Below are 26,254 nucleotides of genomic sequence, written 5' to 3' on the forward strand. Positions count from 1 at the left end.
CCTCTGCCCTTCCCACCTCTGCCCTTCCCACCTCTGCCCCCAACCTCTGCCCCCTCCCTCTTCTACCCGCCCACCTCTGTCCCCCCACCTCTGCCCCTCCCTCCTCTGCCCCCCACCTCGGTCCCCCCACCTCTGCCCCCCGACCTCTGCCCTTCCCTCCTCTACCCCCACCTCTGCCCTTCCCTCCTCTACCCTCCACCTCTGCCCCCCCCACCTCTGCCCCTCCTCCTCTGCTCCTCCCTCCTCTGCTCCCACATCTACCCCCAACTCTGGCCTCCCACCTCTGCCCCCCCACCTCTGCCTCTCCCTCCTCTGCCCCCCTACCTCTGCCCTCCCTCCTCTGGCACCTCCACCTCTGCCCCCTCAAGCTGTCAGAGCAGCGGGCATTGTGCTGGCTGAGTGAAAGTCCATGGTGGAGGGAAGAGTGGGATTCGTGTTCTGTGAACCTGGACTTGGAAACCTCTGGCTGCACAGGGGGGTGTGAGACTCCCCGGCTGCCCGCCCCCGACAGGTGCCAGACGGAGGCTGAGCACAGGGCAAGGCCACTGCCACTCTTTCTACTGGCCCCGTGCGGCACCTCCAGCACAGGCACTTGATAAATATTGGATTTTATTAAATAAACTCCGGGGATTGTTTTATCCGTAAGCCTCAAATTGGTTTTATGAATAAATAGCCATTGGGGACTGCTCATTCAATAAAGTGTCTCAGTTCCTTGGAACTCTAGCCCCAGCCACAGGAGGAACCCACGGGATAGTTTATCACCCCAGGGACCCGGGAGGGATGCACCGATGGAGCAGGCCCTGGGTTCATCCTCCAGGGCTCAGGCCCCGGGAGGACCAACCCTGCTGGGCGCAGCTTGTGCAGGAGGCAGGCCCTGCGTCCGCCTGACCAGGCCCAGGCCATCTTTGCAAAGCCCAGAACTGGCCCAGTCAGAGGGTCTTGAGCAGCCCCGGTGGGTCCAAAGCTATCTGGGAAATGCCTTTTGGCTGCTCTAATGAAAATGGTGGCTGGGTGCAGTGGCTCATGCCTGCAATCCTAGCAATTTGGGAGGCCGAGGCGGGAGGGTGGCTTGAACCCAGGAGTTCAAAACCAGCCTGGGCAACATAGCTAACACCCCGTCTCTACAAAAAGTAGAAAAAAAAATTGCTGGGTGTGGTAGTGCGCACCTGTAGTCTCAGCTACTCGGGAGGCTGAGGTGGGAGGATCGCTTGAGCCCAGGAGTTCGCCGCAGTGGGCAGTGATTGTGCCACTGCTCTCCAGCCTGGGTGACAGAACAAGACCGTCTCTAAAAATAATGATGAGAGGAGTTCAGGGGAGACAGAGCGAGAGGCAGTCCTGGAACACGTGGGTATCTGATCCACCCAAGCTCTGACATGAGGCATGGAGTTGGGCTGGAGGCGGAGACCGGAGCTGGGTAACCACGAGACTTTATTAAAGACAGAACGCACAGACACCAAGTGCCCACAGCCTCGCCTAGCGACGCTCCCATACCAGGCTTCCTCCACCAGTCGCTGTGCTGGCCCTCTGAAGCCCTGGCCAGCGCTGTGTGGCCCGAGTCAGACACACCTGTCAGCGCATGGGGGGCCAACGTGGCCAGCCTTGGGCCAGAGCTCCCGACACTCCCTACAAATCCCACCGAGGCCCGACCTGAGCCCTCTGGGTTTGCCAAGTCCTGCCGGCTGCTTGGGCCACACAGTTTGGGGACACCCTTGTCTCTGAAAGCAGATGAAGAAATGGAGGCCCTGGGGAAGCCCGGTCCGCTGAGGCCAAAGCTTAGCGTCCTGTCTCCTTGTTCTGGGTTCTCTGTGTCCCCTGCTGGGTCCTCCTGCCAGTGCATTGCTCCTGAAGTCACAGGACGGGGGTCTGTCGCTGGCCACGGGCGTTCTTCATGTCCCCTGTCCCCCCCATCTCACACAGACAAATGGTACCTCTCCTCTTCCTTCCCCTCCCTGGAGCCATGGTTTGAGATGGTTCAACAATCCTCCAAATCTCTGCCTGCTCAGACACGCCCCTGGGTGACGGGGCCTCCAGAGACCCTGGCTCCCAGCTTCCAGGGCTCTGGCCCCAGCCAAGCCAGCCAGAGGTCTGTGTGGATGAGGACAGGTGGCAGGAAGGGTAAGGGGGACCAGGAAGAGGTGGGCACTGGCGATACAGCTTTTGTCCCAAACATTATAAAACTGATTTACACGCAGCTGCAGGGGAAAGCCATTTGAGAACGGCTCACAGCTCTGTTCCTTTGCTGTTCTCCAGCTGAATGTGCTGAGGCCACCAGCATGGAAACCAAGGTTCCTTCCATCCTCTGGACCCTGGTGCTCAGGCAGTCAGCTGGGTGGCCTTTGGTGTCACTCTCTGAGATGTGTGCGAAGTTTAGGGGAAAGGAGGAAGGCCACTGGCTGAGCCACAAAATCTACCTGTGCACGCAGAGAGGCAACGGCGCAGGTGTACCCCCTCCAGGTCCCAGTGTGGCGATGCAGAGACCCCTCCCACTCAGCTTACTCCCCTCAAGTGAAGCAGCAGGAGGAGGCTCAGTCAGGCGGCATTGTGGGATGGAGGGCCGCAGGCATCCACCCTCAAATTGGGCCCCAGGGGACAGGGTTTGGGGCCCGTGGGTCCCAGGCGACCCTGTGCACATGCTAGCCCTTGGCCTGGTCACTCAGCCCATAGGTCTCGAGCTGTCCCTCGCCCAGGGCTCTCCCAGCATCCTCATCCTCCTGTCTCAGATGACAGCCATTTGCACTGGTATCAGACTGTAGGCTCTGCAGGGCTAAGGTGAGAGGCTGTGGCCCGGAGCAGGTGCGCAGGGACCGTTTTTCCCCAGTGCCAGCCTTTGAAGGTGCCCCTGGGGAGGGTGGGACCAGTGCGCTGGCCTGGGCCCTCCCCACCATGTCAAGCTCCGTGCCCATTCAGCCGGTGCTTGGTAGGGCCGTGTGCCCTCTCCTGGTCTGGGACAGGGCCTCGTGCTCTAGGGCAGTAACAGGGCTCTAGAAGGGACAGGCATCTCCAGTGCAGCCAGCCACTGAGGACAGATGCTGCCTGGACCTGGACCACAGGCTCCCAAAGGCCACCTCCACCTGCCCCCGGCCCCTCGCCAGGCTCCAGCCATGGTGCATCTGTTCCGCAGCCAAGCCCTGGCACAAGGGCCCCGGTGCCTCCTGCTGCACCCACACATCTGTGAGTCCATTAACTTCACACTCACCAGGAGTCTGTTTGATGACACATCAGAAAGCGCTGGCACTTTCTAAGCAGTCGCCGGCATGGGGAGGCTGGTAGCTCCCGCCTGGGGCCTGTTGGTGGGGGATCCTGGGATGAGAACTCGGGTCCCACCCCAGCCCCTGCAATGTGACAGGGTGTTCTGGAACCCAGGTGGTCTGGGTGGGCTCCCTTGGCTTCTAGATGGTGGGAAGAGGAGCCGAGGAGGGGTTTCCCTTTGAATCTCGTGTGGTCATTTTACCCAAATCTTGCCCCTCGTGGCCCCGCACCTGGCCTGCTCCATCCACCACCCCGGCCACGCTAGGCTGCCACTGCCTGATTCTTGGCTGTATCTCCGTCCAGCTGAGGACCAAGAGGGCAGGGACCAGGTCCTGTCCAGCACTCAGGGCAGGCTGGACCCACGGCAGAAGGAAGCGCTGCAGACATCTGCGCATGTGGATGACCTGGTGGCGCTGGAACAGACGCCAGGTCACACGGCCTCTCCCACCGCCCCCCTAGTGGTGCTAAGTCAAATTTATTGTTTTTTAAGCACAAACTTCAGTGGGAGGGGAAGGGAGAACGGAACCCCACACCCCCCAGGCACCTGCCATCGGGTGTCCTTTGGAGGAAGCCACCTCTCCTTCTGCCCGAGGAGAGGCTGCTAGGCAGCTCCCCAAGGCTGACTCCAGCCCTCTCGGAGGCCCCCCATCAGGAGGCCTTGGAAAAACCGCCCTGCATCTGGGCCTGACGCAATGCACGCGGGTCCAGGGCTGCTGAGCAGACAGCTGAGGACCTGACTCCAGCCCTGCCCTTGGGGCTGCTGGTCCTGGGAGCCTGCGGGTCTCACCCCTGTGTGTGCGCACACAAGGAGCGGGGATGACAGCGTGCTGGGTGTTGGGAAGATTCAACGAGAAAGTGTCCAGGTGGTGCCTGGTCTAGTGCCCCAGTCGCCTCGACCCCATTTGCCCGGTGAGGTGGTCCCTGTCCCTTGACCACTCGCCGGGCCTGGCCTGGGTCCAGGTGGCCACAGTCACTGGCAGGGGTTGGCCTCCCCGTGGAGACAGCCGCCTCAGGGAGGGGGTCACCGCCCCCAAGGCCCTCCCGGGAGGCCTCAGGACCCTGGAGTCCCTGGGAAATTGGTGGTGGGGTGGTACAAGCCTCATTCCAGCCCAGAAAACCAAGAGCTTCCCATTAGCACAGCCCAGACTCATGGTGCAGGGCCCCACCCACATTCCAGAGGCAGGAGAAATGGGATGGCAGCCAGGAGGACAGCTGGGAGCTGGGTGGGGGATGGGTTGGGCCTCATTTGAGACAGAGAGCAGGTGGGCACAGCAGATAAGGGGACTGCAGACCCCAGGCCTGCCGGGCCACAGGGTGGGTAGCCTCCAGGGAACTGGCCTCAGCCTTGGACTGTGGGTCCCCAAAGGCAGCAGCTCCCCGTCCTGGCCTCAGGGCATGGTAGGGTGGGGCCACCCAGCCCACAGCCAGGCTGAGGCCCTTGGGGGACAGGTGGGTTCTCTGGGCACCAGGGAAATGGGGGTGGGGGTTGGCATTGGGAGGGCTGGAGGATACTGGGCTCAGACCTGACCTCAGAGAGACCTGACATTCCCCACCATCTGCTAAGAGGACTCCAGGGGAGCTGTCTGCCCCCTGCTCTCTGTCCCCGTAATGCCGGGTGTTTGGGTGGGCAGAGCAGAGGGCTGCCTGGGGCAGACTCCACCATCCTGGCCAGGGGACGGCAAACAGCACAGGAGCCACAGTGGGGGCAGGCAGGAGTTGGGGTCATCAAGTTTGCCGGCCCCCATCAGCAGAGGCAACAGGTCAGTTAGCTGCCAAATGGAGGGGGTGGGGATGGTGAGAAGGTGATGTGTGACTTCACCTGCCCACGGGGCTTCGTGTCAGGGATGGCCCGGCCCCTCCCTATTGGAGAGTGGGTCCGCCAGGCACAGGTGGGTGGAGAACATTCACAAAGGAGTGAGGTGGGGTCAGGGATGGGGCGATGGGGACCAGCAGGGCCAAGGGCAAGGTGCACTAGCGGTCCTCCCGGACCGGCCGGATCTTCATCTCGGAGAACTTGAGTGAGTACTGCCAGCCGGTCCAGGAGGACCACTCCACGCCGTCGGCATAGGAGGCGTGTGTACCGCGCAGGTACTGCCCATTGAGGTTGGACGTGTGGCAGTTGCGGTACCACCAGGCGCCGCGGTAGAAGGCGGCGCAATTGTTCTCTGAGTGGTCGCTGTCACGGTCCTTGGTGGTGAACCTCATGCCGCTGTGCTTCAGGAGGGAGTCGCCTGCGCAGGGGTGCACACAGGTGTGGGCAGGGGGGCACAGGTACGCCCACTGGTGTTGCATGTGTGAGCAGACACCGAGACACTGCACGTGAACCTGGACGTGAGTGCATACACGTACGCACGTGCTCTCACACATACACACTGCTGTGCACGCGTGCACGCACACCTGCCCCTCCACACTCGGGTGTGTCCATGCAGCTCACACACACGCAGTCCCTCCTCGGGTGTGCCTGGGGCTGCCCCTGGGTCTAGGCGGTCTCCATCCCTCCCCCGGCTTTTCCACATTCCCTCTCCTGCCTCCCCCTCCTCGGCCTGAGAGGGGGAGCCCAGCCCATGGGGGTCCAGCCACCACACTTTGGAGACCCAGCGGACCGGAACCCCGGGTCTCCTGATTCCTGGCTCTGGGCTCAGTTTCTTCATCTGCAAAACGGGAAAACACTCCAGCTCTGCTGGCTTCGCCTTGCAGGGGTGAGGACCAAGCAGGACTTGGGGGTGGAGGCAAGTAGCCTTGACCCTGACCCCAGAGGGCCGAAGGGCATAATTAACATTATTATGAAAAAACGAACGGTAGATTCACAGAAGCTCATTTTTTATGACATGCAACTGAATCAATTGATGAAGACAGGGATTGAGGAATCCTTGGTAAGGAAGAAAATTTTCCCTTTTCTGTCTTGTTCACTCTTCCAATTTGAAAAATTTATTACTTAAAAAAAATTTAGATTGGTTTCAGGCCTCTGATTGTGATGTGGGGTTGGTAGTTTATCAATATTTGTTATTTTTCAAAAACCTGATTACTTTCAAAGGGGGAAAAATCCATTAGCCTTCATCATTCTGGAGGGCAGGACCTCCCCCGTCCTCCATCCTCCCAGGCTGCCCCCCTTCCCCATCCCTGCCGCAGCTGGAGCCTCACCTGCAGTGCCGGAATAGTCAGCCACGGTGAGCGGGTACCCGTCTTCCTCAGGGTCCACGGAGAACAAGCCCACGCCGAAACTCCCGTAGCGGGCATAGGCCGTGCCATTCTCAAAGTCCTCCAGGTCCACGTGCAGCTCGTAGGCAGCCTGTGTGGTCAGGGCGTGGACCCTCTTGAGCCCTGAAGTCGGGGGGAAAATGGTGGGAGAAGCTGAGGGGCGTAGGAAGCAACTCCCCAGGGAAAAATGATAAATGACAGCTGAGCTCATGCAGTTGGGGACGGAAAGGGACAACCACCAAGTGCCTGCAATCAGCCCTGGGCTACCTCCTTCTTCCTGCAGGCCTGTGTTGGGCAAGCCACTGAGGACCGACAGTTTTCATGTTTGGTTTTCTCTGTTCCCTTTAAGTGGAGCTGTGATGCTTTTCAAACGTTGGGGCTCTGAGCTGGTGGGAAGACTGCAGGAGGCGGGAGGAGGTGGGGGTGACAGCACCCTTACCCAGACTTCAGCCAGAGCCAGACAGGATCCAGTGTTCCCATTTTCCTAAACCTGGCCTCTGGGCCTTTGCACATGCTGTTCCCTCTCCCAGGGATGCTTGTCCCTACTCCTCCTCACTTGGTTACCTTCTGTTCATTTCTGGAAGGCTGCCTGACCTCCCGTCAGCATTGAGGACCTCCTCTGCCAACACATGTGCCCCTGTGGGTGTTTATCTTTCAGGGTCCCGGCTGCCTATCTTGTCAGTTTCCCCGCCAGTGTGGAATTCCCGTGAGAGTGGCGTGTCCGACCCAGCCACTGCTGACCCCAGTGCCTGGGGTGGGGCCCGGCACAATGGTGCTCACCCAGCGCTGGCTTAGTGGATGGGAGGCAGCAGACGGCACCCTCACCCCTCTAGGCCCGCTCTGTGCCCCCATCCCACTCTCTCCCTCCTGCTATCCCCGCCCCACCTCAACTCTGCCCTGCCCATCCCTGGGGTCTCATGCCAGGCCTCCCCTACCATACACACACATGTGCTCAGACTCCCAAGGTGCTTCACTGCTGGTGTGGTTACACTTGATTAAGAGGGCATTTAATGAAATGATTTACAAGTTAGTAGCAGCGAGTGGTATTCCATCCGCTTCTCCCTCCTGCCTGCCTCTCCGCGGCTCCAAACCTCCCGGGGTCAGTGTGTGCCGGCTGGAGGCTGTGCAGATCCTCCCCCATCCTGCCCGGACAAGAAGCCTTTGGTCCCAGTCACCAGGTCCAGGGACCAGGAGCAGCCGCTGTGGGAGGAGTCGCAGCAAAGCTGACCACACGACTCACGTTCCTCCCTAAGGAGCTGCCAGGCACGGGCTTTGAGAGCCTAGGGTCTGCACCCAGTGTCCCCACCTCCCTGACTCTCCTGCTGCTGAGTCTCAGGGCAGCCGCTCTCCCTCTCTGGGTCCCAGCTCGGCTAGCACAGGGCTGATGTGAGGGGCCAGGAGAGCGTCATACACAAAAGGGCAGGCGGGAGGTAATCATGACGACAGCTGCCACCTGGACGGCACTCCGAGGGCCCAGCACCGTTCTCAGCCCTTCGTGCAGATGAGTGAATCCAGTGGAATTAGAGTGAGTCCAATTTAATTACGGAATCTCTGGGCAGCTCTTCTGTCAGGGCTGGCCCACTGCACACATTATCCAGGTGCTGACTGCTGCTTCCCTAGGCCCCGGGGAAGGAGTGCCTATTACTCCCTATTTTATAGGGGAGGAAAATGAGGCCCAGGGAGGTTAAGGAGCTGGCCCAGGTCACGCAGCTGCTGAGTGGCATTGCTGGGATTTGAACCCAGGCAGAAGGGCCCCGAATCCCTGCTGCTATTCAGACCTTATGCAGAACAAATCAGATGATGCAGGAATAGGGAGAGAGGGAGACCGGCCCCCCGGGGATGCTGGAAGATTCCTTTTCCCACCACTAATTGGCCACTGGGGCCCAAAGGCCACCATTAGCCACTCCTCTGGGTTGAGTGACAATTCATGAGCGGTGTCCCGGGGGCTGCTAGGCAGGACGCCCGAGGGAGGGGTGGGTGGGGACCTGGGGCCTGGGCCCCTCTCCGTCCTTCCTCCAGTCCACACCACCTCCTCCCTCCCTCGCCTCCCTGCCCTTGCTCTTTGGCTTTCTCCAGCTCTCCCAGCTTCTCCCTGGCCTTCCGGGACCACCCCCAGCCACGTTAGCTGTTCTTCCCAGATTCCCTGGGCCCCCGATCCAACTCCTTCACCAGCTCCCAGCTCAAATTGCAGAGAGCAAGAAAGAGGGCTGATGGCTTGAAACAGACAGGAAACCATTAAGACCCTAAACTTAACATGGCCACCCCAGTGGACTTCCGGCTGGACTAAAGCTGTCAACCTAAAACAACACTAGAAAAACAGAAGAAAAGGCCAGGCGCGGTGGCTCACGCCTGTAATTCCAGCACTTTGGGAGGCCGAGACGGGCAGATCACGAGATCAGGAGTTCGAGACCAGCCTAGCCAATATGGTGAAACCCCTGTCTACTAAAAATACAAAAATTAGCCGGGCGTGGTGGTGGGCGCCTGTAGTCCCAGCTACTTGGGAGGCTGAGGCAGGAGAATCGCTTGAACCTGGGAGGTGGAGGTTGCAGTGAGCTGAGATCATGCCACTGTACTCCAGCCTGAACTACAGAGCGAGACTCCGTCTTAAAAAAAAAAAAAAGAAAAAGAAAAGAAAGAAAAACAGAAGAAAAAAATAGAGGAGACTTAAAAAAAAATAAAACTAGGAAGGGAAGGAAAGGAAAGCAGGGGCTAAAACCCAGAAAAGATAGGAAGAAAAGGGTGGCAGAACTGAGTGCATAAACATCTTAACTTTCTAGGAAATAAATAATAACATGATCCCAAAAAAGAAAAAGAAAAAGCTGAAAGACAAATGGCCAGAAGTTAATACCTATCATGTGTTGGGCAAATGATCGATAACCTTAATATATAAAGAGCTTCCATGACTCAATAGGAAAAGACAAAGCACTCATTGAGAGGGGATGGGGAGGGTGGTGCCGCAGAGGAGGGACGGGCGCTGTTGACATTCCTGTCAGGGCTCGTCTGCAGGATGCTGGAATCAGGACCTGCTTAAATGCTTCCTCCCGCACCATCTGCAGCTGCTGATAGATTTCAATTAAGATACCATGAGCACGGGCATCACCGCTGCTCCAGGGGGTGGGTGGTGGTGAGGGCATGCCTCGGCCCTGCCGCCTTGTCCTTATCTTTACCCCCAGCTTGGGAAGCCTGAGGCAGGGTCTCCCTGTCTCCCCTCCTTCCACCCACCAGGTTCAGGGATGAGGCAAGCTTGGTTGGGCGCCAGTGTGTAGACCCTGCTGGGGCTCCCCGACCCCAACACACGCAGGCTTGTAACAAGGGACCTCCCTTTCCTGAGCCTCAACTTACTCATCTCTAAAAGGAGGGGACGACAGCAGGGCCCCCAACTAGGTGGGTGTGAGGCTTTGGGGACAGTGCATGGGAAGCGTGTAGCTCGGTGCTCAGTGGGTTGGGGGTCAGCATGGGGTGTGGGCATGAAGTCCACACAGAGTGTGACCTTCCCAGTTGTTGGCAACCCTTGGGGACCAGGGCACGGCAGGTCGGAGAGGGCCCTGCCCTCGTGGGCCCGGGTGAGGAGGGGGCATGGGTGGCAGATCTTGCCCAGGGGCCTCCATGCACACAGAGGGGCGGCCCTGCCTCGCCTCCCCAACCCTGCCTTTGGGGCCCCCGACCCCCCATCTTCCAGGGGTGTCACTGAACATCCTCACAGGCCTGGAGCCCTCCTGACCCCGGCTGGTGCCCAGACCTGCGCTCTCAGCCTCTCAGCTGGTGCTTCCCGCCAGCCATGCTGGCCCACCCTCTCCTTCCCGCCCAAGCCTCCCCCTACCAGCTCTGACCCTGCTCGCTCGCTCACAAGGGAGTTCCTCAGATGTCCTCACCCTTCTCATCCTCTCCCTCCCTCCCACCCAAGGCGCCCCCTCCGCTGCCCCCCCCCCACCCCCGAAGCTTGTGGAACTCCCTGGATGTCCGCACACACCTGGGGGGCTTAAGTGCAGGAGGACACTGTGGGGCATTCGAGGCCGCCCAGATGACACACGTCCCCCAGCACCCGTGCGTTTCATGTATATTCAAAACCTGCAAGGGAGTGACTGCTCCCAGGGGTACAGCGTTTCCTTCTGGAGTGAAGAAAAAGTTCTGGACCCAGTGGCGATGGTTGTAATATTCTGACTATACTAAAAACCATGGGGTCATACGCTTCCACACAGGGAATTTTGTTGTATGTAAATTATATCTCAAGAACAACCAGAAAAATCCACCTCACTTCAAGCCATAGCCACTTCCCAAATATATAGGTAGATAGGACCTCAAAGTTGTGATTCTTTCAGGATATTTTGTTAAGATAAATACTTTGTTTAGGTAAATGAAGTTTTGTTTGGAATATTTTGTTTAGATAGTTAAATGTTAAAAAAAAAATTTTAAGGACTTTCAAACATTTTAAAATACTGAGTGAATTTAAAGGTAGGTAATAATATTGACAGAATCTTCTGAGCTCTGACTTTGTGCCAGGCAGGGACTGTGTGTCCCAGTGGCAGGAAGGCGTGCAGTTGCCTCCAGGCCCAAACAGGAGCCCTGGCTGGGAGCACCACTGGCCACTCTTGGGAGTTCCATGCCTGGTGTCCCGGTGCCGGGTCCTCCTCTGTCCCCCCGCTGCCTGGGATGCTGCTGACCACCTCCCCAGGCTTGCTTGATTCAGGACAGCCAGCAGATCCCAGGGCGACCCCGGCAGGAACTGGCCTCCAAGCGCATGTGGGCAAGTGTTCAGCCTTTATGAGCACTGGGAGCCCACCCACGCCGACACTTCCGTTGGCAATGTCTGGCCTCACTCCTTCTGAATGCCTGTCACCTTCATGCATGACACCTGTGAGCTGGCTCAGGTGTGCCGAGGCCAGGGAAACCCAGCCTAAACCCACACAGCCCAAACCCATTCAGGGAGCGGCTGGGACCCAGCTGTGTCTGGAAGGCATGCGGAGGAGGCCCGCCTGGGCCGGACGGCGGGCGGGATGCTTACCTAGCCAGTGCTCCCCGGTGAGCCTGCCGAAGCCGTCTCGGTACGCGTCCCAGCCCCGGAAGAAGTTCACGGAGCCGTCCTCCCGGCGCTGAAACACCTGCAAAGGTAAGATGGGGATGGGGCGTTGGCACCGACCATCCCAGGACTCACAGCCCACCTGGGCCCACCCCGCCCAGAGACTCCCCTCACCCTGCTTCTGACCTGCCGAGGGCAGGGGCCTGGCTGCCCACTTCCCCCAACAGCTCCCGGCCCCGGGGCCTGGAAAACAGCAGGGGCTCCAGAGCCCCGTGGTGGCTCGAGGTGGGATTGACCAAATGCCCACAGGCCCCCAAAACGGCTCCTCAGGGAGGAATTCCAGGCCGGGCATGGTGGCTCATGCCCGGAATCCCAGCAAGGAAGGCTGAGCCCAGGAGTTCGAGACAACATAGTGAGACTCCGTCTCTACAAAAAATTTAAAAAATCAGCCAGGTGTGATGGTGGATGCCTGCAATCCTAGCTACTTGAGAGGCTGAGGCAGGAGGATCCCTTGAGCCCAGGAGGTTGAAGCTGCAGTGAGCTGTGATCGTGTCACTGTACTCCAGCCTGGGCTCTCTCTCTCTCAAAAAAAAGGTTGGGGGGCGGGGGGGGTGGGCCGGGCACAGTGACTTATGCCTGTGAGAACTTTGGGAGGCTGAGGCAGGATAATTGCTTGATCCCGGGAGGCGGAGGTTGCATTGAGCCAAGATCATGCCACTACACTCCAGCCTGGTTGACAGAGCAAAACTCTGTCTCAAAAAAAAAAAGGAATCTCGGTGGGGTGGAGGAAAACCGGCTTTGGGGGCATCTCCAGCACTTTGCTCTGGGTCTCACTTTCCCCAATGGTCAAATAAAGCGGGGGCAGGGTCTTAATATCTTTTTCCAGGTCAAAACAAAACTGAACAAAAGTCTATCCTCCAGTTTTTAAGAACCAAGAGCACCCCCCACACACCCCAGGCTTGGCCTCCAGAGCCCTGTCCCTCAGTAAGCCCCCCTTCCCCAAAACAAGCCTGGGTGGGGGTCGGGGTGCTGGGAAACCGGAGTCCAGGCGATGGCTCAGGGGAAGACGAGGAGCCCACAGCCAGCAGGGTGTAACCTGGGTACCAATGAGCGCCTGGGCTGCCTCCGTTCTTCATTTTAATAACATTCTTGATTTGGGAGTCAGGAATCCCACCGGTTAAATTGCTTTGAAATAAGTACCACGCTGGTCCAGGCCACAGCTGCCTGGAGTATTTACAGGATCCGCTGACAATCTGTCCCGGCTGGCCTCCCCAGCCCTCCCAGCCCTCTTTCTGTTTAACAAGCCTTTTCCTGCTTTATTCTCTGAGGCAGCTCCCGCGGCCCGGCCGGCCTCCATCTGTGTCAGAGTCTGATGTGTTAGAGATCTGGCTGCGGCACCGGCGAGCTGCCAGTTTCATTACTAAGCAGCCTGATTTCAGTCGCTCGGAACTGCCCGGGTGCCCGGTCTGACCCGAGGCGTCTGCCGTGTGAGCGTTCGCCGATGCTCTGAGCCCTCGGGGACGGATGTGTCCGTCATGGCGTTTGGGCAGCTCTGACGTCAGGGAGCTGGAGGGAGATGACACCTCCTTTTTCGTGCTTTGCTGCCTCAAACCTGGCCCAGCTCTGAAATCTGAAAGTCCTCAGGAGTGACCGGCTCGGGGCGGAAGGAAATTTGATCAGGCTCAGGGAGATCTGAGGAGCGGTGGAGAGCTGTATTGATGGCTGCATATTGGGACCCAGAGCACGCACCTTTTCAAAGGCCTAATCCTGGCAGAAGCTCAGGCGCTCCCCTGAGAAGGCAGCGGGCAGTAGGAGCCTGTTTCCACAGGAGGAGGGGAGCTAGAGGGACCGGCAGGCCCGAAGCCCCCTGGGATGCCTGGCTGGCATTGGCCGTCGGCTGGGCCTCTGCCCTGGAGACTGGGGACCTGGGCATGCTCAGTGCTGAAGGAGTTCCATAAAGGAGTTCCTGAAGGCAGGGGAGCCCAGTGGTTGTGGATCTGGGTTCCAGAGCCCCGGCTTTGCCTTAGAGAGCCCTGGAGAGTCCCCACATCTCTCCGGGCCCCAGCACCCACGTCTGTAAAGCAGAGATCATAGCCACGCCTTCCTCCCAGGCTATGACCATCCACCGAGAATAAGCTCAGGCCTGGCACTAGCAGGTGTTCAGCAAGTGCCAGCTGGATGGCGAGCCACAGCACCGAGGCCCAGGCCTGGGCGAGGGCTCCTGCCTCCCCTGCTCTGTACGAGGTCACGGTTCTGCCCTCAGGGAACTTAGGGCAAAGGAACACAGGAGACATGGGTGCTCCGGGGACCCCAACCGGGCGAGAGGCAGGACAGACTTGGGGGATGGGGAGAGAGCAGGTCTGCCCAGCAGGGTGGCCCTGGAGGAGGGGCAGGGTCCTGGGCCCTGTGTCTGCCTGCTGGGCGGGGCAGGAAATTTAGGGAAGTAGGCCACAGTGGGGGTAGTGGGGAGACCCCAGTAGCCAGTGGGTGTGCCCAACCAGGGGCGGGTGAGCTGATGTACAGGTGCCCGGCAGTGCCTCTTCCAGAAGGTTCAGAGGAACCATCCAGAATGAGGGCAAGAAGCCCCGGTAGCCCAGACCACAGCCTCCGAGAGGATCCCCCAGGCTCTGCCTCCAGCACTCACTCCCACCACTGGGACGCCTGGAACCAATGCTACCATTTATGTAACTCGCCAGACTCCAGCCCTGCCCTGACTCCTCAGGATGTGGCAGGAGGGGCTGTTCCTGCCCGTGTGTCCTGGCTGATGGGATGATGGGCAGTCGAGACTCAGCGCGGGGACTGCGTGCTCTCTGTGTGCCCATGTCCCTCCCCAAACCCTTTCCCTGAGCCCAGGCACCCCACCCTTACAGGGCCGAAGTTCGGACACTGGCCAGCGGCCACGCGGCCGTGGGCAGCAAAAAGCGGGGTCCGACTACATCTTGTGCCCTCAGTCCCATGACAGTCTGGACCTACCCTTGCCGCCAGCGCCCGAAGGCTAGTGTGCTGACACCATGTCCACACTCGCACTTGGTGGCGGGTCCACTGACCAGGATGGCTGTAGCCTTGAGTGTGCCCCCCTACCCAGGCCTCTGGTGCCAAGAGCTGGTCCCTGCACCCACAGTCCTCGGCCCCCTCTTTCCCACTGCCCTCCCAGTCTGGGTGCCAGTTACAGTGACCCCACCATCCCCCCAGGGCTCCTCCTTGGTGCCGATCAATTGGGGTGAGCACACCTGGCCCCCTGCCTTTGCCTCTGCCCAAGGAAGGACACTGAAATCACACATGGCCGGCACTCCCGTCCACGTAGCCTGAATCAACGCCCACTTAGAAACTGCAGCAATTGGCCGGGAGTGGTGGCTCATGCCTGTAATCCCAGCACTTTGGGAGGCCGAGGCAGGCAGATCACCTGAGGTCAGGAGTTCGAGACCAGCCTGGCCAACATGGTGAAACCCCGTCTCTACTAAAAATACAAAAATTAGCCGGGCGTGGTGGCAGGTGCCTGTAGTCCCAGCTACTTGGGAGGCTGAGGCAGGATAATCACTTGAACCCAGGAGGTGGAGGTTGCAGTGAGCCGAGATCGCACCACTGCACTCCCACCTGGGTGACAAGAGCGAGACTCTTGTCTCAAAAAAATAAAAAAATAAACTGCGGCAACTGTTGGCCAACCTGGGCACTTTAACGTATGCAGTGACGGATTGCGGACCTGCTCTTGAGGCGCCAAGACACATCTGTGGTCTGGCCTTGGAGAAGTGACCTGCAGACTGACCATGTCCCAGAGAGATGCAGCCGACATCACCACACAGGCATATGCATCCAGACTCCAGACTTAGCTTAATGCAGAAGGACATGCATAGATATTTTCTTTTTTCTTTTTTTTTTTTTGAGACGGAGTCTTGCTCTGTCGCCCAGGCTGGAGTGCAGTGGCACAATCTCAGCTCGCTGCAACCTCTGCCTCCCAGGTTCAAGCAATTCTCTGCCTCAGCCTCCTGAGTAGCTGGGATTACAGGCGCCCACCACCAGGCCTGGCTAAGTTTTTTGTATTTTTAGTAGAGACGGGGTTTCATGATTTTGGCCAGGATGATCTTGAACGCCTGACCTTGTGATCCACCTGCCTTGGCCTCCCAAAGTGCTGGGATTATAGGCGTGAGCCACCGCGCCCGGCCTTAGTGCACTGATATTTTCTATCATGTTCTACTCCACTCTATTTGATTGAAAAAATAATGGGTTGATCAAACCCATTCAGTTGATTTTGCCAGTGGCCCATGGAGTATGCCCGCAGTTTGGGAACCGCTGACAGCCTTTGCCACGGGCTGTCCTGATTTCTTGGTTCACACCCCGAGTGACTGCCTGTGCCGGGCCCTGTGCTAGGATCTCAGGCTTGGAAACCCTACCCCGACCTCGAGCCAATGACAGCCCAACGTGGCCTGACTAGTGCAAGTGCTGAGCACAGCCCAGATCGTCAGGTGGGTTCTCCCAGCTTCCCCCGCGTGGGGGAATGTTTAGTCTGACTCTGAGCCCAGGGTAAACTGCAGCTGTGGCTTTATATTTCTGGCAAACAGCTTCAGCAACACTGGACCTTCGTGACGCCAGATGCCTGGATGTGGCCAAGCACAGAGGGCTTTAATTACACAGCGAGGACCAGCGGGATGGGAGGACAGAGGGAGGAAGTAAGGAAAGGATCCAGGTGTCCACTTCCCCTTCTTTCTGCCCCATCCACCAAACGTGAATCCCCACTGGGCAAAAAGGGGTGGGGAGTCCGGGCACGGTGGCCCACACCTGTAATCCCAGCACTTTGGGAGGCTGAGGCGGGCGGATCACTTGAGGTCAGGAGTTCAAGACCAGTCTGGCTAACATGGTGAAACCCCATCTCTACTAAAAACACAAAAATTAGCTGGGCGTGGTGGCATGCGCCTGTAATCCCAGCTACTTGGGAGGCTGAGGCAGGAGAATCGCTTGAACTGGGGAGGCAGAGGTTGCAGTGAGCCGAGATCGCACCACTGCACTCCAGCCTGGGCAACAGAGTGAGACCCTGTCTTAAAACAAAACAAAACAAAATGGAGGCGGGGAGCAAAAGGTAGGGAAACAAAAATTACTGATTCATTTTCAGGCCAAAATATGAATTGGTCCAGCTCTGGGGGCGTCTCTCTGGGGTCCCGGCTGGAAAACGATTGAGTAGAAACACTCGCCACGGCCGCGGCCTCTTGGGCAGATGCCACGAGTGGGAAGACAGACAGAGAGTGTTTTCTTGGTGCGGATTCTCAGAAGCCCGCCGCGCAGCGAATCTTGGAAGTGCCGCTTAGAGGGGCTCTGCCAAGGGAGAGCTGGGCCCACATGGTCCTGCAGATGGTGCTGGGCGGGTTCAAAGGAAGGAATGACGGCTCTGGATGTGGAGGAAGGAAGACAGCAGCAGCCACCGACCGCCCTGTGTTGTCAGATGGGGCCTGGGGACCGAGGGAGGCAGAGATGTCTCTGGGCCGCTGCAGCCTCACGCTCCGCAGGTTGCATCCCGCCCAGGGCTGCTTCTGCAAACAGACCCTGACCAACCAGCTGCTGCTTTGCCACTGTGCCCAGAACATGCAGCTAGTGTCCCGAGCACCGAGCTGGGCTCTGTGGTCACCCCAGCACCCGGCCAGTGCCTTAGAGGATGACCACGACCCTCCTCGCCACAGCCTTGGAGGGAGGGCTGGTCCTCCCATTAGGCAGATGAGAAGACTGAGGCTTGGAGGAGTGGGCAACCTGGGTGCGCAGGGCTGAGATGGCCAGAGGATTGGGGATGACAGTGCACGCTCAGTCCCAGGGAGCTCCCTGGGCTGGCACCCAGGAGACCTGAGTTCTACCCAGACTCCAGCCAACAGGATACGTGGCTTCTCCCCTGCAAAACAAGGGCTCCTGCACAGCACCCCGTGTGTGCTCAGGCTCATGGGGATGACCTTGGCCCTCAAAGCTCACAGCCCCACGAGAGATGCACGCACAAGCCAGCAGCCACAGGGCAGAGCAGCTCCCACCCTGGCACATTCCTCCAAACCCCAGGCCTCAGTTTCCTCATCTGTAAAGCTAGGATTATAAAAGCCTCAACCCACAAAGTTTTGATGAGAATTAAATGTGCTGGTGCCCAGCATTCAACAGAGCTTGCTGGGAACCCTGAGAAGGAGTGAGTCCCTCTGCTGGGGCAGCTGGAGGTGGTTATCTGGGAGGGCTCCCTGGAGGAGGACATGCCTGGCTGAACGGCACATTAAGCAGGGCCTTGCCAGCTGGTCAGAGGAGCTGAAACCCAAGGACTGGGGGGTGGGTGGGTCCAAACCCTGTGAGATTGGGAGAGACGGTCTCCGATGCCTTAGAACGGCCCCCTGGAAGCAGCAACTGCGGTTTTTCCTAGACTGTGATGAAACTGCTGCAGAAACCAGTTACAGACAGGACTGTGTTGGTTGTGGAGCTGTGGCCTCCCCCAGCCTCCTGTGCTTTCTGATCAGGTGATTCTGGGAGGGGGTCAGAGGGGTCCTGGCAGAGGAGGATTCATGTTTTTAAAGAACAAAGAACTTGGATGTGTGAGCTACGGCAGCCCTTCAAAGGCAGCCCTGGGGCGGCTCTGCGGCATTCCCAGGAGTCTGGCTTTTCCTTAACTCCTTTCTGGACACCTCTGGGCAGTGCTCCCAGGGAGGCCTCTGGGCTCAGTCGGGAACAAGGCAGAGCTGAGTTCAAATCCTGACTCTGCCTCTCACAGGCCACGTGACCTCGGACAGGTCGAAGAACCTTTCTGAGCCTGTAAGCCCCCGCAGGGCCGGTGGGGAAGAGGCAATCAAGTCAATGCGTAAACGGACGGCGCACGGTAGGTCTAACCAACATCACCACCCTCCCTTCAGAGCCAGCTGCTGAGCCCAGAAGGAAATCGGACCCACTCCTTGTTTTTGACTGAAAATGGTACCCCCGGGCTTGGCGCCCTGCCGTCATTCCCAGGCTTGGCAGTCGGTGCCTGCCGGCTCTTGGCACAGCACCGCCAAGCTGCTGTTTCTCGGGTGCTGAGCCATGTCGGGCGTGGGGCTGGGCCCTGCACGTGCATTGTCCCGTTTCTGTTCAAAGTTTGAAAAATCCAAACTGCTCCCCACGGAAGCTCTCTCTGCACGATGAACGAAGGAAATGTGAGGGTGTTGTCCCCGGTCACCGGTCACCTCGCCATTATGAATGTGTGTGTGCTCCAAGGACCATTCCCCAGGCAGGGTGTGGGGCAGGCAGCAGCGTGGGGACACTGTGGCCCACCAATGTCACAGCAGATCCCCTGCCACCACTGCCTCTGGGACAAGGAGGGCTGGCCGCAGCTGCAGCCCAAGTAGGAAGGAGCTAACATCTCATCTGTTGGACCCCCGAGGTCCTGCTGCTCCAGGCTGGCACCTGGGGAGGCCCCGGGAGCTCTTCATCCCTCCCCGAGCCTGAGCCTGCTGTCGGGATCCTCTGATGTTCTCCATGTGAGGGCAGGATTTTCCTCCCGGTCTGGAGAGCTTAGGTGGGGGGAAGTGCGGGCTCCTTTCCAGGGGAGCCAATTACAGGCAGATGTGAACTGGCTGACCTCGCACACAGGAAGCACCTGGCGGAGTACAGGGCCGCACAGAACAGGGTTTGGGCCACTTGGCACCGTGGTGTTGGGGGACGTTGGCTGTGCCTGGTATCGGAGCAGGGGGGTATAGGGTCCTATCATGGCCACTCCAAGTCCCTGCCGAAGGACATGTTGATCTGGACCCAGCGTGCGTGACCCCGGTCAGTGACTATGCAGTGTTGAGGGCTTGGCAGTCAGGCCTGGGGGGCAGTATTGCCCCCAGCAGATTGCGGTGGGGACAAGACTGTGCGGCAGGGCAGGGAGGCTGGGTGGGAGCGGGGAGCCCAGGCGCTGAGGCCGAGCAGGGGCCCTCCTTCCGCCCACCTGCAGCAGGTTCTGGGCACAGCCACCCCGTTCCCCAGGCCCTGCAAGGCAGGCAAGAGGGCCACCCCACTGGACAGATGAGCAAGGGGGCCTCCAAGAAGGGATGTGACCCTCGCATCTCACACAGCCAGGGGCGCTGGGGGTGGGGAGTGTGGGCTGGCAATGGCTGGCTTCATCCCACTCGGCACCTTCTGAGTACGGACATCTGGACTTTCTTTTTACGACCCCCCCCCCCCCTTGATTATAAGATGCTACAAGGCAGAGCCAGATCCTGTGTTCACAGGGAACCCCCAGGGCTCAGCACTGACTCCCTCCCAGCCCTGCTCCCCACTCACTCCTCACAGGTGAGCAGCCTGTGAAGGGTTCTGACTTCGTCCACATCTGCAGAGCAGCTCTATATGGTACCCATTTTACAGATGAGAAAAGTGAGATTTACAGAGGTAAAGCTACACAGCCAAAGGGTGCCAACAGCCATCATCCGGCGAGCATTTAGAGAGCGCCAAGGGTGTGCAGGTGCGGTGCCCACCCTGAGCTAACATGGCCACAGGAGGGTGTGGTCCCTGCCCCTGGGACTCCTGCCACGAAAGGGCAGGACCTGTGATGGGGGTGATAATGGGGCCTAAGGATCACCTGCCACCTCCCCTGCCTTGTCCTGGACCCAAACCTCCTTAAACCAGATAGGCCAGTAGCACCAAGCCACCGTGGCCCCCAAACAAGCCACACCATCTCCCTGCCCCTCACTCCTCCCACCCCCCACACTGGAACAGGGGTCTCTCCTCTGGGCCCTGGGGCTCCCCATCCCTGGCACAAGTCGGCTTCCTTGTCCTTCTGTCCACCAGGCTGGGAGCTCGCTGCCCTGTCTAGTCGCTGCTGACCTCCCTGGCCCTGGCTTGCTTTGGGCACTCAATGTTTGAACACAAGAATAAGCATGTGCCACTGTGGGCGGCCTGGAGGCTGCTGGGTGACCTTGGGCACATCCCTGGCCTTCTCTGAGGCTGCCCTGCCTGCCTCCAGGGATTGAAGGGTGCTGGCGTGATGCCAGGGGTGGGGGGCAGGGGTGTATGAACTGTAAAGTGGCCCTGGGGACAGGGCTGCTGAGTTCCACCCTCGCCCACGCAGGTCTCTCCAGGAAGCAGGCTCTGGTGAGAGTGTCCAGCCCCAGGGTCTCGGGGCACAGTTCCAGGTGCCGTGTCCTCCAGGAAGGATCAGGTGGCGTTGGTGCTCAAGGCCTGGCAGTTCGGACAGGGAGTCTAATGAGGATGGATGGTATCCGGGGCTGGAGAGGCGGCAGCCAGCTCCTTCCCAAACAAAAATTGAGTTTCTGAGAGATTCCTTGTGGCAGGGGGGTGATCCTGACATATGTCGAGAGGTTCCTGGGAAAAGATTGCTTCTGATAGAGGCCCAAATGGATATTAACGCTCACTGGCCAGGCAAGCACTTCTCGGATGAGAATGGCCTCTCTCCCGGGGCCCCCGGAACCGGGTGTCTGAGCGCCAGGGGTGGCAGGGAGTTCCTCATCGGCTCCCCTCTAATCGCCCCTGAAGCTGAGGCCGTCGGAATGACCCGCCTCCCAGCCCAAATCCTGATTGACTTCCCGGGAGACTGGCTTCACGTCCACGGGAGTGGAAGATGCATGGCCCGCTCCGGCGTCCTGATCTTTCATTAAGCCTGTCCTGACCCTGAACTCTGATTTCTGGGTTCGGCTGGTGCCTTCTCACTGTTCCACCCACCAAGGGGTTCCCAGAAGCAAATGCCATAACTCAGACGTTCTTGGCGTCAGGAAAACAAAAGAGCTTTTATCCCCCAGACGCAGCTCCAGTACATTTTTAAAAGCTCTCCTCTGGAGCTTGAAGACAGGTTTAGAGGTGTCTGTCTTTGGGGTCTTGTGGGGATTCTCATCTGCTCTCACGCTGGCTCCTAACACAGCAGGCTCTGCCTTGCTGGCAGACTCGTCCCTCCACCACCCGCCTGTGCGGGTCTCCCCACGTCCTGCCTCTGCTGGGGATCGCTGACCCCTTTCAAAACTGACCCAGGCTGCCTGCACCCCTGCCTCCCCCAAAAACTCCCCGCCAAGAGGCTTCCCTCTCTCCTGTTTCTCGGTCACTTGTTTTGTCTGATGTTAAGCCCCTCCCCCAGATGTTTGTGGGCCTAGACATCAATACACCAAAAATAGTCAACACCAAGATCCCGGGCGAGATGCATCCTGCACTCAGTGGCAGCAGCCCTGGCGCAGTGGGGTTCTCACCGGGCCACCCCCTGGCCTGGTCTGGGGTCTCTGTTCCTGGCTGAGCAGCCCTGACTGGCATCTCTGGCCTCCCAGTCTCTCTCCAGCACACTCCTTCTCAGCTGAGCCCCCCACTTTCTTGTGCTTGCAATTAAGAGCTCTAAGGATGTAGGCGGGCATCCCCATTTCACAGCCGAGGAAATAGGGGCTCAGAGGACCGAGGTAAGTTGCCCCAGGTCACACAGCAGGACTCAGAGCCATGGCTGGGGCAGCCTGTGGATGACGGGGCCAGAGCGCGGAACCTCCAGGCTCCACGCCTCTCTGACATCTGCTGTCGGGGTCCCATCATAGACCCGTGGACTGAATGCTCGAAACACCTCCTCCCTGTCCCGCTCCCCACTGCCCAGGGATGCACACCGCCAAGTCACCTCTCCCAAAGCACAGTCCCCATCCCGTCTTCCTCTCTTCAACACCCCCAGTAGCTCCCGAGTGTGTGTCCCAACCCTGCAGCCTGGGGCCAGACCACTCCAGCCTCATCTCGTCACACACCACAAATCCCTCGGGCCCTGCTCCCCGAATGTGCCGTGGGAGCCGCGTTAGGTTGCCCCTCCTCCTGGAATACCTTCTCCTTCCTGCCCGCACTCAGAAATCCTCCCCACTTTAATGGCTCATAAGAAATGCCCCCTTCTCCAGGAAGCTTTCCCCTCCCCTCTGCTACAGTGACTTCTTCCACCCCCAATGCCCCCCGGCCTGTAAATTCCTCGGGAGGACTGGGACAGGGGCTTCCCCATCTCTGTGCTTCCCCGGAACCCAGTATACAGTAGGTGCTCAAAAATGTCTGTCCAACTGAAATGAAATGTGAAGCTGAGAAGCCTTAAAGAGCCAGTCCTCCTGTCCTCAAACCAGGGCCTCTGCCCCATTCTCCCAGCATCTCATGTGGTCCCGCCCCTGCCCTGTGACTGGCAGTTGGGACATCTCGCCCCTGTTTCCCACCCAGGCAGGAATCAGGAGGTGCAGGAATCAGACAGCTCCTGTCAGCCCGTAGCCGTGGGGGGTCTCTGCTCCTAGCAGCCACACTCCTCCTTTCTCTTCTGCACACGCGCCGTGTATTGGGTAGTTCAAAAAGGCAGGCGCCCGCACCTATCAGCCCTGGAACCCACATTAGCAACAGGTTCCTGCTGCCACGTGTCCTCCTAGGCCCGAACCCCAACTTGCCTAGAACCGCTCCCGGCTGGAAGAGCCACAGCTGGGGATCTCAGGGAGCCCAAGGTGGCTCCTGCCTAATGTCCGCTCCAGAGTGGGTCCCCAGGGTCAGCTCACGGAGTCCCCTGTTCCCCTCTTCTGTAGGGGTGGGGTCAGGCCAGGCAGAAGGGCACCGGGGGCAGGGCCAGTCCACAGGTCCATGGTGGAGGGCTGGGTGGGAAGCTGCTCGGAATGCCCAGGTTCAGGTACACAGCCTCATGGTCCCCGGTGCCCACCCTGCCGCCCGCCCGGCCTGGGACACTCACCGTCCAGCCGCCGCCATCCGTGCGCATGTCACAGTACACCTGGAAGCCAGCCGGGTAGTGGGTGGGAAAGACAGAGTAGACGCCATCGTCCTGCTGTCCGCTTAGGAGGACGTCCAGACAGTCTCGGGGCCGGGAGCCTGAGGCAGGCAAAGCCGTCAGGGTGGCTGCGGCCCCAGCGCGTTCCTACCCAGCCCCCTGGCCAAACTGTCTGTCCATCGATAACCCATGTGGGTTCCCATGGGGTTGAGAGAGCACCGGCCTTGGAGTCCGACCTTGGCTCTGCCACTCTCTGCTGTGGCTGGGTAAGAGAATCACCCTCTCTGGGACTCACTTTTCTCATCTGGAGAATGGACCGAGAGGGCTTCAGCGCAGGCCACATGGAAGCAGGGTCGGGCCCTGGAGGTCTCATGGCTGGGGAACCCAAACCCCACTTCCCCGCTCCCCAGAGCTGGAACCCGAGTCACTGGAGGAAAGCAGCCCCTGCCCCACTCACCAGTGGCACACCCCCGGGGCCGGGCTCCCCGGGCAGGCGCTCTCTGAAGGTCGGCCTTGTTGCGGGGCCGGCCCAGCCCCCGGTCCCTCTGCAGGGCGTCCAGGATGTCACCGACGGAGTTCACCAGGTGAGCCATGTGGCCCTGGCTCTCAGAGAGAAGCTGTGGAGCACAGGGGGTGAGCCGAGGGGGCAGGGGCTCTGTTGGGGGTGGGGTGACGCACATAGCAGGTCACTGGCCAGAGTGGACCGTCTCCTGAGGCAGAGGTGGGCTCCTGGCTCAATGGCAGGCCCCGCCCTACCCTGCCCCTTGGATCCCTGTCCAAGGTGGTCTGAGGGGCCAGCCAGGCTATGATGGAGCCTGTGCTCTGGGGCCTCAAGGGCTGGGAGGGCCAGGAAGCAGGCGGGAGGGGAAGGAAGCTCCAGCAGGCACCTGCCACCCCTGCTGCCCCAGGATGCATTCTTTGGCCATCTCTTCAGCCCAGGGAAGAGTAAACTGGAGGAGGCCATGCCAGGCGGGGAGAGAGCGCCCAGCACGTCCACTTGCCAGTTATATTACCAGGGGCGAATGTCCTTACCACGCTCGTCTCCCCTGGCCTGGCCAAACTGCTATGGGGACCAGCGACAACACGTGGGAGGTGCCCAGCACAGCGGCAAGGACCGGCCGGGTACTCAGCACACCAAGTTCCCACAGCACCTTCCAGGCACTTGACAGAGGAGTGTCCTGAGGCTGGGGAGGCCACAGGAGCCTTTGCGCAGCCCCCTAGGCTTCTGGACCAACAAGGCTCCCCCATCCCACCCCCACTCCCCATGCAAACATCACTCGAGTTTCTGGGGCTCTGCGATGTCCATGACCTCACTGGGTCCCCCACCGTGCTGCAGAGGGAGGACTTAAGGTTGTCATCTCTTGTGACAAATGGAGAAACTGAGGCCCCGAGAGAACCCTGAGAGTGAAGGATGGCACTGGGGGCAGGGACCAGGACTCAGGCCACTTCCCTAGGGCGGGCTGGCAGGAAAGGGGCCCGGGCTGTGTTCTTGTGTAGGAGACCAGGGTCAGGGTGAGGACGGGGCGGTGGTTTGGACCCAGGTTCTGGTGTTGACTGTCTGTGTCTTGACTCCAATCCCTCCTCCATTCACTAGCTGCGTGACCCTGGAGCAGTATCCGAATCTCTCCATGTCTCCATTTCCTTGTAACCCAGGATAATGAGCTCTGTTTCTCTGAGTGGGGGGATTCAGGAGAGACTGGGCTGGGGAGCTCAGCCGTTGTTCTCCATCCTTCACTCCCGCCCCTCCCTCCATCACAGCCCTGGGGTTGGAGCTTGGCAAGCACAATGCTGTCCCCCAGCGCCTCTGCCTCTGTTAGCTGCCTGAAGGGTCTGAGGTCTCTTGCCCCCACCCTGGGCTTCAAGGAGGCTGCAGGACCACGTGGAGGGTGAGGGGGTGGTGGGCAAGCTACAGCTGGCCAGCCAGAGAGTGTGGAGCCGGCCGGGTCTTTATACACCTAACATGTCACCTGCCAGATAATAGCCCATTCGTGGCAGGAAAATAGAAATATACAGTGCCGGAAGTTTACAAAATATGATTCGCGGCTCGTCCAGAGGCAGGGGCCCTGCAAAGCTTTTAGTTTCCCTGTCAGTTTCCCCTCTGCTGAGCAGGTGATTCAGTGAGGGCTGAGGCCAGGGGAGAGAGGAGCAGAGATGGGCAGGCAGAGTGTTTGGGTTTCACGGCAGCATCCTGTAGACAAGCTCCACTGGGCACGCCCCACAGAGGGACACAGGCAGCACACCCCAACCGGGGCGGGAGGGAAGACGGTAGGTGGGGGCCGCCCTGCGATGTGTGTGCGGCAAAGATCACTTGGTTAAGTCACACCGGTACTGCCCATTTATCTGAGTCAACACAGCCACAACGCACTAAAAAAACTCAGGCACGGCCTCCTCCCTCTTGCTAACGGGCAGGGAAGACCTCTGTTTAAACCAGCAGATGATTAAAGTCGAAAATGTACATATAAACATGCCCCGAATTAATGGGGAAGTGAGTCCCTGCTCGCTGAGCTGCACAGGCGCCTCAGGAGAGGGCTGGGCAGCGCTTAGAGGTAGTGGCATCAGAGCTGCTGTCCCCAGCACTGCTTAGCTGTGTGAGCGAGCTTGCACAGGCACCTGCCACTCAGAGCCTCAGTCTGCCTCCCCATAAAATGAGATAACAAGTCCGGGCACGGTGACTCACACCTGTAATCGTAGCACTTTGGGAGGCCAAGTCGGTGGATCACCTAAGGTCGGGAGTTTGAGACCAGTCTGGCCAACATGGTGAAACTCTGTCTCTACTAAAAATACAAAAAAATTAGCTGGGCGTGGTGGTGTGTGCCTGTAGTCCCAGCTACTCAGGAGGCTGAGGCAGGAGAATTGCTTGAACCCGGGAGGCAGAGGTTGCAGTGAGCCAAGATCGAACCACTGCACTCCAGCTGGGTGACAGAGTAAGACAACCGTGCCTCAAAAAAATAAATGAGTTAAAATAAAATAAAATGGGATAACAAATGTACCAACCTCCTGGCGTTATCGGGCTGCAAAGTGCCTATTAACACAGAGCCCAGCACATGGTGTAGGCCTATCACTCCTATCAGAAAAGGGATTTTCGGCCCAACACAGTAATCTTAGCACGTGCG

General features: G+C 59.1%; 1 protein-coding gene across 1 annotated transcript in view; it reads right to left on the minus strand.

Annotated features, from left to right (window-relative positions):
* Window positions 1-1,392: 1,392 nt before the first annotated feature.
* Window positions 1,393-26,254, minus strand: part of FIBCD1 (fibrinogen C domain containing 1) — a 38,042-nt gene continuing 13,180 nt past the window's right edge. Inside the window, exons 4-8 of the mRNA XM_030818048.1 lie at window positions 23,599-23,758; window positions 23,106-23,242; window positions 11,450-11,546; window positions 6,391-6,570; window positions 1,393-5,480 (exon numbers count right to left, since the gene is read on the minus strand). Coding sequence (XP_030673908.1) covers window positions 5,221-5,480; window positions 6,391-6,570; window positions 11,450-11,546; window positions 23,106-23,242; window positions 23,599-23,758 — 834 coding nt within the window. The 3' untranslated portion in view covers window positions 1,393-5,220. The remainder of the gene's footprint in view (window positions 5,481-6,390; window positions 6,571-11,449; window positions 11,547-23,105; window positions 23,243-23,598; window positions 23,759-26,254) is intronic.

The sequence above is a fragment of the Nomascus leucogenys genome, chromosome 8, assembly GCF_006542625.1.
Source record: "Nomascus leucogenys isolate Asia chromosome 8, Asia_NLE_v1, whole genome shotgun sequence".
In the NCBI taxonomy this organism is placed as follows: Eukaryota; Metazoa; Chordata; class Mammalia; order Primates; family Hylobatidae; genus Nomascus; species Nomascus leucogenys.